The sequence below is a fragment of the Lepidochelys kempii genome, chromosome 1 (assembly GCF_965140265.1).
Source record: "Lepidochelys kempii isolate rLepKem1 chromosome 1, rLepKem1.hap2, whole genome shotgun sequence".
In the NCBI taxonomy this organism is placed as follows: Eukaryota; Metazoa; Chordata; order Testudines; family Cheloniidae; genus Lepidochelys; species Lepidochelys kempii.
The window spans coordinates 322,435,733-322,451,566 of NC_133256.1; the positions used below are offsets into that span (position 1 = coordinate 322,435,733).

The 15,834-nt window shown below is 39.1% G+C and overlaps 1 protein-coding gene across 1 annotated transcript in view; it reads right to left on the reverse strand.

The window, feature by feature from the left end:
* Positions 1-5,807: 5,807 nt before the first annotated feature.
* Positions 5,808-15,834, reverse strand: part of SLC2A13 (solute carrier family 2 member 13) — a 317,250-nt gene continuing 307,223 nt past the window's right edge. The window contains exons 8-10 of the mRNA XM_073328433.1: positions 9,984-10,105; positions 9,692-9,844; positions 5,808-8,149 (exon numbers count right to left, since the gene is read on the reverse strand). Coding sequence (XP_073184534.1) covers positions 7,923-8,149; positions 9,692-9,844; positions 9,984-10,105 — 502 coding nt within the window. The 3' untranslated portion in view covers positions 5,808-7,922. The remainder of the gene's footprint in view (positions 8,150-9,691; positions 9,845-9,983; positions 10,106-15,834) is intronic.

The following is a 15,834-nucleotide window of genomic DNA, read 5'->3' on the forward strand; positions in this document are numbered from 1 at the left end:
GAGGGCTTGTCTACACTGGCAATTTACAGCGCTGCAACTTTCTCGCTCAGGGGTGTGAAAAAACACACCCCTGAGCGCAGCAAGTTTCAGCGCTGTGAAGTGTCAGTGTAGACAGTGCCCCAGCGCTGGGAGCCGCATTCCCAGCGCTGGGAGCTACGCCCCTCATGGAGGAGGTTTTTTTAGAGTGCTGGGAGACCTCTCTTCCACGACTACACAAGCCATGTTAAAACGCTGCCATGGCAGTGCTTTAGCATTGCCTGTGTAGCCTAGACCTACAAAACTGCTTATTTTGGTCTTGGTGAATTCTGCATTCAGAAACACAGGACGTTGTACATTCCTTGTAAATAAAAAAAGACTGCATCAAAGAAATACCTATCACCAATTTCTATTCCCAGCTATAACACCCCCAGGGCCCAAACTTTGGCTAGCCACTTGGGTCAAAAGGGGCAACAATAAGATTTCAGGGACTCTGAAGCCTAAAATGTCTATTGAGTCAGTGTGAAGTGATGGAACCTGCTGCAGGCATGTTTGAGAGCTCTTTTTGTTTCGAATATTCCCAGGTTCAACAGTGGGATTCATGGTTTATTACCATCCAGTTTTTAAGTTCTCAGCCATTTTTGGCTTTTTTACACACATGAGTTTATAAATGACACTTGTATGTCATCTTTGGCTTTCAGCTACCAATGTTATTTAACAGCATAGCAATCAAATAGATTAAGAAATACTTTAATATCATCTAAGCCAATATTTATAACTCATTTCTAGCTCAGCTTGCTAGATGATTTGTTTTTCCAGCTATAAAAAGTTACTTAAATTCTAGTACAAATAAAACTCTTAGAAAGATTATGTAATTAACTATCTCACCTTTTATTTTGTTCATTTACAAGTCTGGCAATGACAATTCTCTGAAGATATTTATTTTTTATGTAAAGCCATTAGAACATAAAACAATCATTTAACTTTACATCACTGAAATTTCATAAAATGTACAACACTTTCATACATTATAGGCTTGTTTGGCTGCAAAAGGAAACAGCACATGTTCAACAGGCTGGTGAATAACATATTCACATTAGTTTTGCCAAAACTCATTTCTTAAGTACTACATACTGTAACATGCAATCAGGGTTTAGTGTATGCCCACCAGCTTCACATGTGTACGTGTTAGTAATAAGCACATCAATATAACTAAATTTAGTCTCTAATAACATTTTGTTTCAAGTATTCTAAATCTGACTTCATTAGAGAAATATCAAGTTAAAGATTCTGACAGAGTCTAAATGAGAAGTTGCTGTATATATAGGCCCTGATTCCCGGCTGGAGCCTGATCCAGCACAGCACGCAAACACGTGCTTAATTTCAAGCCTAATTCCACTGATTTCACTGGGACAACCCAAGTGCTTAAAACTGAGCATGTGATTATGTGTTCTGCTGGACTGAGACTGGTTTAAACTGCAGAAGGTCTGCGAAAGCATGAAACCACACTATTTGACATCAGCTAAGGATCTGTCCCACAAGGCTGAGCCTTTGTTCAGAAATCACGATGGTTACATTTTCAATCCTTTCTTAATTTTGCTGAATGTTTAAAGAAATGAGATAAGTTTGCTTGTATTTTAAGGCCTTCACAAACTTTATTTGTATTTTTAAGCATATGGACGTTTTTACTATTCTGTGCTATCCCTTGCTAGTCATATATATATGATAAAATGTCAAACTAACTTTTGAAAAGTAAAATCCAAATAAAAAGTGTACAGTTTAACAGAATCATATTTAGAGCTTTATAATTACACATGCCAAATCACTCAACTGTAACATACTGTACATCTATTACATAAAAAAGTAAGGATTTACAGAAACTCTGGATTCATCAGGCCTGATTCTGGTCTAACTTACACACTGGTGTGATTCAGGAGTAACTCCATTGAAGTCAACTGTTGAGAAACTGGTGTAAGTGAGATTAGAAATGGGCCTTTAGTTAACACAAACAGATTGTGTGGCTAAAATATTTTCCTCTACAGTACTTTGGAACACCATTAACACTTTGTTACAAAACACCACAGTGACGATTATTGGCACATAAAAAACTCTTCTATGTGAGAACATACACAAAATACACAGGAACTGCCATTTTCTCTGACTTTTAAAATCTATATAGTTGCCTTTAGGGAGTCTCCCCCCCAATAACCCAAACAACAATATTTCTTCAACAATGTTCACCTAGAAGAGTTTACTGGTCTGACATTTTTAACACTGCCACAACCTAAACCACTTCATGGATTATGCTTAACTGTACTGTACACAAGGCTATGAAGTTTTATAGAAAACAACAAGTATTTTTGCACAAAAAAAAGTGACTTGTCTAAATCTGGAGAATAATTCAGAATCATTTTTATAGGCAGCAGCTACATGTAAGCTGTAAATGTTACCCGCAATAAAACAAGTTGCCATAAAGCACATATTGTGGATTATCTGCTTCTGGCCTGGTACACAAAGCTCTATTTTCTTCTAGATGAAAAGGACTGGGATTTGGTCAGTTTCAATCGCTCAGAAAAAGTGCACAAATATCTTTGCTTTTTTAAAGTGCTTAGCAGAACTTTGTTTTTTATACTAAAATATCTCTATAATGTGGAATGCGACATCTCTCTTTTGTTAAACAACGTCCGGACAATAAAAGCTTCTTTTTGTAAATTACAGGTAACGTTAAAAACAAAAAATCCTTGTTAAAATAATGTTAAAGGTGAGAAACAAACAAACAGAATTATGAGTCTGGTCCATCTTATCCCATTGTACATAGCTACTCCTGCACACAGGGCCTGTTCCAAAGTCCGAAAAGTCAAAGGAAAGACTCCCATAAATGCAATGAGCTTTGGATCCCTATGGTCAAAACTTCTCTCCAGTGCCCAGCCCAAGAAACTCAGGGGAGCAATGGGGAGCTCCAGAGGAAAGGGAGCTCCCTCTTCGCAGATCTGCTCAAGCCCAGTGTTCCCCCCTTCCTATGAGAAGCTGGGACTGGAGGACATGTGGAGCAATTGCATCCTTCTTCCAACTCACTCCTGCCATGCCATCTCATTTCATGGGGCACACCTGCTCCGATGTTTATGGGAATAATCTGGGGAACTGGACTCCATGCCACACAAGGGGTGGCTTCTACCATTCTCTACCTTCCTACAAAGCAGAATTACAGCATTGCCCCTGCCAGACGCCCATTCAACCTGCAAAGGAGGGGGCAGGATTTGCCCTTTTGGCACATTCGCTTTGCTGAATAACCTTGCATGCCTCCAACTCCCCGGTTAATAGAGGATTTATAATGAGGTAAGTAAAAGACAATTCCTTGTCCTCCTTGATGGGTGTCTCAACTGTAATGTTACTTTAAGAAACTTCTAATATGAAATATTTGATCTTTTTTCTCCAGCACTAACTCCTATACAAGAAAGACATTGCGACTTCCATTTTATTCAAAAAGAAGTTAGCACAACAACATTTCTTTTCATGTCTCTTCCCTTATTACAAGGTTCTGACTTGCTATCACTACAACTCACATGATAAAAATTATCTCCTGTGTATGCTCAGCAACTACATTTCATTACTAAATGCTCTCTAAATGATTCCTGGAGGGCTTAGTCCACTTTAATGATTATCTTCAAAACCAAATTAAAAAGAACAAAAAACCAAAACCCCACAATTTGACCAGCAATTTGATGAGGGGCAGAAACAACTTGTAAATTACATGAAAGAAGCTTTAGAACTCTACAACAGGATTAACAAATTAATTTTTAATAAAATTTTAAAAAATAAAATATGCATCTGGACTAACATCTCCTATACCTATTATCAGACCTACATGATCTGAAGCATCAGAGATATGAAATTCCCCAAACTGTAAGTACGTAACTCATATGCCAATTTAGCCAAAATTATACCACCAATCCTACTTTAACTTTCCCGATGCCCCTGAATTAAACATGTAGTACGTGTGAAGAAATAATTTCACATCTTCTGCAGAAAGCTTTTAATAAAAATGACACTGTGCTTAGACATACTATTTACGTTCTTTTATAAATTAAAATCCTGTCATAAGAAATTATTCAGCTACATTGTATTTATATCTTTTTATCTGGAATGTTAGTAAGTCTACCCACACTATCAAAATCTCTTAGAACGTAAAATATGCACAAATATAAAAACCTGTTGCAAAATAGAAATATTTGTTTCATTTTCTTCATACATTATAAATGTTAACGGATTCTAAAAATAAAACCCTAATTATGTAAGATTAATTTCAAGTATTCAGTTGATCTTGTTTTTATTATAAATAATGCTTGGAATTATGTCTAATACTTATAAGAGCTGGAATATTATCTTTGTATAAAGCAATAGTAAAAGGAAGACTTAAATCCAACTCCACTGGGTGGGAAAAGAAAGTGACAGAAAAGAAGACAGTAGGTTTTGTGCCCTCATTACTCAGCTGCATTCACAGCTGAAATGCATTGTGTTTTTAGTCTCTATGCCTAGAGAGTAGGGAAATGTCATGCATGACTTTAGAAAATTGTCTACAATAAGATAAAAGTCATAAGTGTCAGAAATATAGCAGAGTACTGTGCACAGCGGGATGTAGTTTATGAGAACACCCAAGAAACACTGTTGACAAAGGATAATGGTCTTCTTTTGCTAAAAAGCCCCAGCATTTGCAGAAAAACAAGTCACTGATCTTGTGACAATTTCTATTACAGTCACTTTACTTCAGTTATGCCAAATGAGTGACAGCAGTGCAATAATTTTGTCTAATCATAGATGTTGGTGCAATAGAGTGACAGTTGATCACTAAAGCTATTAGAGATCAGCTGCATTTCAAGTAGCTTAGGCCCCAGTCCAGCAAAAGCACTTAAATCAATGGGACTAATCGCATGCTAAAAGTTAAGCACATTCTTAAGTGTATTGCTGGGTCAGGGCCTTAGGAGAGATACATGCTAAAGTCTGTCTCTATTCAGGGCAGCATTTAAACGTGTGCTTACATGCTGTCCTGAATAGGGATTCTTTTCTGAATCATGGCCTGGAGAATAGACTTTTGGGGGTCAGGCAGAAGCCAGGTTACCCATAAAAGTATTTAAGACTATCTTGTGCCCTCAGTGAAGGCTATACACTGGCAACAGTGTGCCTAATAGAGTGTACGTTTGAATGTGTACATGCTGCAACATTTTCAACATCTCATATTTGAGGGCATAAAAGTGTGGTGTGCCTAAATGAGAGCAGAGATCCGAGGCCTGGGAGCCTGGCCCTCTAACTGAGCAGGTGCACATTCAGAGTCCAATCATGCCAAAGCTCTCTGTTTATCATGCTTATTTCCTCCTTTTCCAAATTACAAGAGGGATGTTTTAAACCATTTGCTTCTTAAACAGTTCTTTTTGTTAACAGTTTTATAAAGTTAAAAAGACAGCCACACCCAACTCTGACAAAATACACAATTCAAAGAAAACTCAAGGAGTTAGAAAAGCCCCTGTATAAAATTATATAGCGCAATATAAATCAGATCTAGCAAAGAGTTACAATACAAACTTATCACCCATGTGTGACCGACTACAATAATTAGGCAACCAATAACATTCTTGTTCTTAGAGAGCAAACCCACATTCAAAATATGTCTCTCAGTCCATGAAAAGGCCACCAAACCTGTATCTATAAAACCCAACGATCTCATATAGTTTCATCAAAACTGTACAGCATGAAAAGAAAGGGATATGTGAAAAGGGATTTTTCCTCCATTCAGAATTTCAGGGGTATGACTTTGAGCTTCCAACTTTTTTAAAAACTTATTTCTCTGAAGGATTAACTGGGTAAGGGGTAGAGAGGGAGGAAAATATCATGATATTTTAATGCAGCCTTATAAGATTCTACTTGCCAACACAAGTAATTTTTTTGGCAGGTGAATAAAATACCATTAATTTTTTCATTACCATGGTGAATGTGGGTGAGCAGCTTTTTGTGCCTGACGTGGTGAATTTTCCTGACAATTTTGCAATGCTTCATAAGACAATTAATGTGAGTAAATATCAGCATTTGAATACTGCTAATTTTCTTTTCAGATCCAAAGACACTGTATGAGTAAAGGGAGGAAAGACCTGCTAGAAATAATTTACTTTGCACATAAGACATAAATTGGAAGTGACATGTATATTAATGAGCAATGGGGCAGTGATTGCTGTGAACTTATCAACACAAGATCTTAACCCTATTTTTCTTCCTTTTTTTTTAAACTGATATTTGTGTTCAAAACTGGACATGTACCAGAATGCTCAGATGCACAAATGGGAATGAAAAATCACTTTTTTCCAGTTAACCTTTCCAGTTAAGGCCTTTAAGTGGCACTTATCAATATCTGTCAGTTTATTTGTCCAGGCAATCACGTTTAATTACACCTTACTGTGAACTTAAGGTCATTCTTTGGCAATTTAGCTCACTAATACCAACTACTGATCATAATATATGGTCAAAGATCAATAGCTGGATAGAGTAATATAACCGACATCCACTGTGCCACTAGAGTTGAAACACTGAGCAATTTAGTACAGACCGCTGGATATCACCGCAAAGAAACAAGAGTGGAATCCCATTAGGGAAACGTAGGAGATACATCTCTCCCATAAAGACAGAAGATATTTGTATTTTCAAACTGTGTGATAATTTCAAGTGATTATTCTACAGCATCCTGTTGATTTCTCATTCTGCTTATTTCATATTCAGGCTGCTGTGACAAAAACACCAAATATGTAGGGCTAGAGTCACAAAGGGATTAAGGCACCTAACTGCCACTTTGGGTACCTAAATCCCAGGATCAGGCACCACTGGGATTCACAAAACCCCTGCTCAGTTGCTGCCAAACCCTGTAGGTTCCTAAGATTTTGCATTAAAAGTTCCCGTTGGTGCTGATATTGTGCCTCTCAGTACACACACTGTGGCTCCCCTGTAGGTGTCTGGGTGCCTAAGCCCCAGTGCAAAGCACAAACCAGGGGAAGATAGGAATTCCTCCGCCTAACTCGCCTGTAGGGCCCAATCTTCGATGCATGCTCACGGGAGGAGGATGCAGAGGAGTACCTCACTCAACTTTTATCCCAGTGGCTAGGGTACTCATCAAGGATGTGGGAGTGCCCTGGTTCATGTTGCCCGTCCACCTGACACAGAGAAGGGTTTCAAATAGGGATCTGCCACCTCTCAGGTGAGTGCCCTAACTCCTGGTGAATCTCCAAGAGAGGGCTTGCAGCTGAGAATCCCAAGGAGAGGGAGATGCCTCCCGCCAGCCTGGATTTAGGTGCCAAACTCTCAGAGAGAGACATGCCTTAGGACACCCCCCCCTCCCTGGCATCTCCCACTGGCTATAGGAATCCACCTAGTGTGCTGGCTTTGGTGAATCCCATTCACAGGTGCCTATATCCCACCAGTCATTGTACAGGAAGCCTGAGTGCTTAACTCAAATTTTGTGAATCCCAGTGATTTTTTTAGGTGCCTAGAAGTTAAAGTTCTTTTGTGAATCCAGCCCCTGTTCCCAGATTTATTTTACTTTTATGAGTCATTTGGTTGCTGATTAGCTATTACATTATTTTAACTTTTGTCAAAAAAGAAAGATAAGGATATACAGTATGGTACACCATATGCATTTCATTTGGTATAATGCACAGATACCTGTATTGCACACCATAGGTAAATTCATACAATCGAAGAATTAAATCCCCTTTGGAAACCATTACTTTCCATGATCAGAAAACATTATTACACTTAATTTTCTCCCAAATGAAGTATTTTATTACATGAAGGCATTTGTAACTAGGCAGTAGAAAGGAGAACCAGACCAGAAGCAGGGCAGTGAGGTCACCAAGAGCTGCTCTTCCCCCAGAAGGCTTTTAAATGATTAATACATCAGCAGCTGAAAATTATTCCACATCAGAAGCATCATTGTCAGACAGATGATAATTACTTCCCTTCACCCGAATATATTCAATATACCTCCCTTCATCAGAATCTGAAATACCACATGTACATAGCCTGTTTTCAAACAAAGATTCAATTTCCTCTAGTTTTTTCCCTTTAGTCTCAGGAAGGCAGCCGTAGATGAAAATGAGTCCCATACCAGCAAACCCTGCATAGAGGAAGAATGCCCCTGCAATACAAAACAACACACATACTAGGTTACAGAACTTTATCCCTCCTGTCTTTACCATCTCCCACAGAAACAACAGAATTAGGAGGCTACAGAAATCAAAGAAGTTTGTGAAATATGAACTGCAGCATTACAATAAAGGAGCACATGTCTGTGGACATGAGAAAAAACGGCTTTTTTACATCACTCTGGAATAAATCAAATTAGTAAGGAGCAATACTCCACTTGATTTTAGAATAACATGGAAACTCAAACAGATCCTTTTAACTTCCCATCAGTTAAAAGAAATAGCAATAACATTACTGGAGGTCTGCAATAAAGAGACACGTGAAAGGGAAGGTTTGGCTTCCCCCGGGCTGAATGGGCCTTGAGGTGACCCAGAAAACAGAGAAACATCAACAAAAATAGACAAAAGGATTACACAGATTAAACCAGACTTTTGAATTTACCCTATCCCTAATTACTATTTGCAATGACTGTATAACCACATGACTAGGCATGTGATGGTAATGACAAGAAGGGGAATCTCAGATACTACTATGTGATAAAAGTTGGCAAATGCTACCCTTTTAAATGGGCACCACAGTATTATACTAAACAGAAGGTTTCCCTCATTTTCCTCATTATAAATGATCTGTTTACATTCCCTTCTTAAAGAATGAAACTTACTAAACTAGTGTTAATCAAGAACTTGGCAGCTAAAATGGCATACCACAAAACAGCTAGTATATCATCATCTAAACCAGGGGTGGGCAAACTTTTTGGCCCGAGGGCCACATCTGGGTGGGGAAATTGCATGCAGGGCCAGGGGCCGGGGATTGGGGTGTGGAAGGGAGTGCGGGGTGTGGGAGGGGGTGAGGTGTGCAGGAAGGGGCTCAAGGCAAGGAGTTGGGTCAAAGAAGGAGTGCGGAGTGTATGTGGAGGCTCAGGGCAGGGGGTTGGGGTACAGGAGGGGGGCAGGGTGCAGCAGGGAGCTCAGGGCAGGGGTTTGCGGTTCAGGGGGCTCAGGGCATGGAGCTGGGGGGCAGGAGGGGTTCAGGTTCTGACCCAGCGTCGCTTACCTGGGGTGGCTCCAGGGTGACAGCGGCATGCACCGGGGCCAAGGCAAGCTCCCTGCCTGCCTGTCCTGGCCCAGCACCGCTCTGGGAAGCAGCTGGCACCATGTCCCTGCAGCCCCTGGGGGGGGGTGGGGGGGGCAGAGAGCTCCGCATGCTGCTCTTGCCTGTGGGTACCTCTCCCGAAGCTCCCATTGGCCGTGGTTCCCTGTTCCTGGCCAATGGGAGCTTCAGGGGAGGTACCCACAGGCAAGAGCAGCGCACAGAGCCCTCTGCCCCCCTCCCCCAGGGGTTGCAGGGATGTGGCAATCCCGCCGGCCAGATCCAAAGGGTGGCAATCCCACGGGCCGGATCCAAAGCCCTCATGGGCCGGATCTGGCTCGCGGGCCATAGTTTTCCCACCCCTGATCTAAACTGTAGTAAATCTATGTGCCATGTAAGAATGCAAATGTTATTACTGCAGATTAAGACATAAACAACATCTTACCATAGTATGTAAGGTATTCTGCTGTATGCAAAAATGTCAGTGACACCAGAACATTGAAAATCCAGTTTACACCAGATGAACATGCATTTCCTGTACTTCTAGCCCAAAGTGGATAGATTTCAGAATTTACTGTCCAGGGCATAGGTCCCATTCCTGAGAATTTAAAAAAAGATCAATTTTAGTATAACAATCAGACTGAACAGTAAGAGAAGCTTCAAGTGGTCTGACCATTAAGAACTTCAAATGTTTGCTATTTACTTAAAGCTATGTGCTGAAACAAGTATTTGCTTACCAGGTGCGAAGAAAACCAAGTATAAAATAAGGCCCAGAAGTGTTGTCCAAGAGTATGGAGTAGGGCAGAAATTATATGCCCAAAATAATTCTTCTGTTTTGAATCTGGTTTCATTTGAACATCTGAAAAATAACCATATAAAATAATCATTAGATAATTGTGTTCAGGGAAATTAGCAGCCTTTCAATACAAATGTGGTATCCGAATGTCTTAATGAAAAAAACAAGCAAATATATTTTCAAAACTTTTAATGTCAGATCAAGCAAGTATAAAGTTAGAAAACTGAATTGTTCCTTAATTTAATAAAGACATTTTGAGCCAAATGCTACATTTAAGTACATGCCTATTTCAAAACCATTCAAAGACATTTTGTGTTTGACATTGTGGCCCAAGGAATAGTAACCGGCGGCTCTGCACTTAAATACTGTACTCGTGTTCTTGGGGCCCAATCCTCCAATTCTTCAGACGAATAGTCTTTGCTACACATGAATAGTCCCATCAAAACCAATTCACATAAACATTACCCATCTGAGTAAGAGGTGCAGCATCAGGCCCATAAGCTGGAAGTGCTGCAACAGTAGCGTATTCATGCCCGAAGTATGGAGTGCTAAACTTTTAACTCAAAGTACATAGTTTTTACACTGGAATCTTTGGACATAACCAGTAAGGCATTGGTCCGTGCCAAAACCAGAAAAACATGTTTGTATAACAGGGGGAAAAAGTTATTTTCTTCTAAAGACTACACCAATGTCTATGTATAGTACTTCATTTAAGTATTTAAGGAGAAAGTATTTGAATTGCTGGAGAAAAAGTATGCTTCTCCATCTCCATCTCTCCCACTCTGCATGCATTTAGAAACTGTGCATTTCCAGAAATAAAGTGTACAAAATAGAGCTTATGATCCATGCATATAAAAGCATATCAAAACATAATGTCAAATAGTTTAGTATCAGTGAATTAGTTTAGTATTTTATTTTTTATAGATTTAAAGGGACACCACCAACTTGAAATTTTTGAATTGATTTTTTTTAAATCCACTTTCTGAAAGAGTACTCTTTAAATAGTATGTTTTGATTAATTACAATTCATTAATTATTTTTGGTAAGGATTTTCCTGTTTTCCTGTTGATGTTTATAAGCATCTTTTCAGCAAGTCAGAAATTAACTGACTCTACAATGACCAATTGTGCTGTGAAATGCATAAAGTAAATAAACTTGAAGGAGATATTTTTTTCTCCCTTCCCCGAATAACTTTTTAATTATAATAACCTTAGCTGTTACTGTTGACTACCGTAGTACCACATTTTCAGTCAGAAATGTGATTTTTAAGATGACAGTGTCCCTACAGTATAGACAAAACATTACTTATTTGTAGACGAAAAAGTATAAAGAATTGAACATCTGTGTAGGTTAAAAATTTCTGATACAGCTGCACACTCATGCATTTGATGTGTCATATAGCATGAAAAACAGGATGCACTGGTATAAGTGGGCAATAAGTAGTGAGGAGGAAGAGCAGGAATTACCATCTGGAACGTATTATTGGGCCTGTCATTATTACAGTTGGTTCCCAAAAAAATGCAAAAGAAAAACTGTTATATCTCTTAAACTTGGTACGCTGCTGGTTTATGAAATGAATGATGAATTGTGACAGAGTGCTGAGAACCAGCAGCTGAAGCAGCACTCTGGTCACTGCAAATTTAGTTAGTTCCCTCCAGAGACCCTGAGTTCCAAAGGAGTGGATAATTACTAGGCTGGGAGAGCTAAGTTGCTAATTGGCATGTTAACTGCCAGAGTAGAAAAGGAGCACAGGAGGAAAGTATGAGGAGGAAAACAGAGAGAGGTGGGGACGGGGCAGGCCAGCAGGGCCATGGTAAAGGGAGATCTCTGCGTGGAGAGATCCCTGCCCTCTCTTCTGTCTGGCAAAAAGGAATGATGATAGAATTGCTGGATGGGTAAGAGGGTGGTGTTGATATAACATGTTAGGATATAGATATTCAGACCTGTCTGTAAAGGCCTATACTCTAAGAATTTAGGTGTATTCTTATCACTTAGCTAGTTCTAGAGGTATAAAAGAGAATCAAAATCACTGTCTGCTGGTGTAAGGTCCTTCTCTTACTGTGACAGTCTGAGGCCCTGTGCTTAGGCTAAGATCTTTGGCTAAGCAGCAGAGGCAGCCATAAGCTGGGAAGCAAATGGTCAGATCCTCACATTCCAAACTAGTCACACTGAAATAAGGTGCTATTGGGCTGTTAGGAATACAATCCTGTCCTGATAATGCCTATCGCCTCCAGAGAAAGGGAAGTGCCTAGAAGATGTAAAAGGAAACTTAGTTTGATAGCATCCTGTCTGGCAAGAACTCACTTATCAATAGCTGGGATGTGAAATCCTCATTTCTTTGTTGTTCCATCACTGTAGTCCCCATTTCCCTATTGTTTGTCTGTATAAACTCTGTCTGGTTCTGTGATTGTTTCTGTCTGTTGTATAATTAATTTTGCTGGGTGTAAACTAATTAAGGTGGTGGGATATAATTGGTTACATAATCATGTTACAATATGTTAGGATTGGGTTAAATTTCAGTAAAATGATTGGTTAAGGTATAGCTAAGCAGTACTCAAATTTTACTATATAGTCTGCAGTCAATCAGGAAGTGGGTGGGGGGGAATGGGAACAGCAAATGGGGGTGCGGAAATTGGAATCATGTTTAGCTAAGGAATGGGAACAGGGACACAGGTAAGGCTCTGTGGTGTCAAAGCTGGGAAGGGGGACACTAAGGAAGGAAACTGGTATCATGCTTGCTGGAAGTTCACCCCAATAAACATCGAATTGTTTGCACCTTTGGACTTCGAGTACTGTTGCTCTCTGTTCATGCGAGAAGGACCAGGGAAGTAAGTGGGTGAAGGAATAAGCCCCCTAACATAACACAAATAAACTACACCGTGGTGGTTACAAACCAGAGGTGTTAGAGCCATTTGTCCAGGAAGACAGGAGCAGAGAGCCATGCCCTATCACATAAAGATAACAACATGGCTGATAAAACATAATACTTCCTAATTGGAATTAACCCACTATATATTCTCAGGCAAAGTTTGAGCATACAGGTCAATTCAATGTTTACTGTTAAGTTTACATAATGTTTAAGTTTAAAACAAACCCAAATCTCAACTTCAGAATGCCTGGAAATATAGGCACACTTCAAATAGGTATAAAAATAATCCAAACACTGGATAGATTGTCAATGCACATTTAAAGCCAGAAAAACAACCTTAACTCTTCCCTAGTTTAATTGAGTTATAAGGATTTCTACATCACCATTTGCATGTGTTCAGTACTCTTATGTTTTTGAGTACTTTTAAACAAATGGTTTAAGCTAAGAAAGCTGGGTTATGCATGTGTGATTAACATAGCTATTAAGTGACACCTTTCATCTCCTAACACTGATGTACCTGTATTGGAACCATAATTCACTCTCTGCAGAATAAAGGGCACGTTTAGTAACCCTGTCTCATTCAGTTTCTTCTGGTTTGTTTCTGGCCTTCAGGTATCAAACATATGGATAACCAAGGCCAGTTAAGTACCCCCCACAAAAGATGGTTATCAACTTGCCAGGCAGAAAGAACAAACAGATCTTTAGCAACTGCTGCTACATGGATATCCAGAAGCAGCTGGCAATCTAACAAGACCCCAGGTTGCAAACCTGATTAAGACTGAGGGATCAAGGAAACTGCTATAATCTTTGTCATTTCTTCTGGTTGGCTCTCCCAACTGTTAAACATGACACCAGGTCTTGTCTCATCTCACCTCTGATATTTTGTTTGTGGCTTCGTTCAATGTCACGTTGTACACTGAAATAGCTTGAAAAACAACATCCCCTACCTTTTTTTGGCAAACTTTTACAGTATAAACAGTTTCATGCATTCCTCCCTGATGGGTAAAGGTTCAATTTGATTCAGGCAATGTACAGTGTGTGATATTCACGCAAGATGATGAATTCACTGGAAGACTATCCTTGTGCATAAGTTTGTGGTTCCTTAAATGCCGAGCAAATGATGTTTGATATATTTAATATCCTAGCACCTGGTGATTGCATAGCCTTCTCCCATTCACCCCTGCATGGTCACCTTCTTTGCATTTGCATCACCATCAAATCATGGAATTGCTCAGACAATGCCCTCCGGTTTCATTAGCACACATTTGCTTCTTTCACTGCTACTGTTAGTACATTTGCAGGTGCATAGTAATGAATAGAAGCTGATTATTACTTTAAAATGTCTTGTTGCAAACAATATTGTAATTGGTTTCTTTGTTCCTTTCAGTCTGCACTGCGGCTGCCCATCAAAGAAGAGTCCGCTGCTTTCTTATGATTTTTTCCTCACAGTACACAAAGATGTTACTTTGTTTTATCATCTTGTAGCTATATCTACCGGCATGCACCAACCTACTGATTCCCATAGGCATCACCACCAAGAGGCTTGGATGTTTCATTCTATCACAGTTTTTCTCCAGGTGTGTCCTTCTACTTTTGACAGAATGGAACAAACAAAGCATATGGGGAAAAAAACACATGTCATTAAAAACCTCCTTCTGCTGGGGCCACTGACCTGCTCTCTCTAGAAACGTCAGTAACGGAGAGGAAGTACTGTTTCAAGGAAAGCTGATTCAGTGTCATGGGTATAGGAAAACACAGCATTAGAAACTAAATGTTAGTATAAACTTGGGCAGGTATGATCCTCTGTGCTTTATTTATCTTCTCTATAGTGAGGTGGCACATGGCACCCAGAAGAAACCCATTAGCTACAGATAGAGATATATATTTGCACTTGCTGAAGGCTGACACATCAAGATATGTAAATAAATAAAACGAATGCAAGGCCAATAGGTTAGAAACTGACTGCTGCATGAAGTACTGTTAATGTAGTCATTCTAATGCAATCATCTACCATTTTACTAAGAAAATATATTAATAATAACAACTATACAGCATGCTGCTACATAAAGGGCTGTATTTGGAACTGCATGAATGGAATATCTATGGTAGTTACCCAAATGCTTTCTGAGCAATTTCATCACTTTAATGGGAATGCAAATACAAGGAGAAAATTCCATGGAAATAGTTTACAAAAGAAATAATGCAAATCAGGTCCCAGCAGAAAGAGTTTATAAATAACAAGAATGTGTCAGATCATAAAACTATAAGCTGTAAGGATATATCAGATCTCTTCCCCTTAAATTGCAGCTGAAGTGAAAACATAATAATCTCACAGTTAAAACATTTTAATGCAAGTTGCTTTTGTCATGTATTTTCTGCAAACACTTTAAGAAGCACCCTTTACTTTAAATTAATGGAAACTAAACAGCCATAACATATTGAGAAATCTACCCCGAATTACTCTCAGTATCTCAGGAGAACTCAAACTGCTAACAGGAGATTTTATCATCCTCATGGGCTGAAAACAAATCTAGAGCAACAGTTTATATAATGACATAGGCTATGGTGTTCCACTCAAAAGCAAATTTGTAGTAATTCATGTTAATGCAGTAACACTATTTGTGTTGAACTCAGATGAAACGCTTATTAACTCTTACCTATAGTAATGCTAGGTAAGATTATTGGAACTTTACTTTTAGTAAATATGGTAAAAACTCATTTGAAACAGATGATTAATTTACTGGGTTATTTATTTTTAATACATCCATTTATACATAGTAAGTCACCACTATCGTCATCTCAGGTCAAATGCTGCTAACAATTTTAAAGTTTTTATGCTTACACAGAAGTGTGTCACTTTCTGATTTCACTGTGACCACAGAAGGCATTTCTTTATCAGAAAAGTCACTGAAGTTAGGAATAT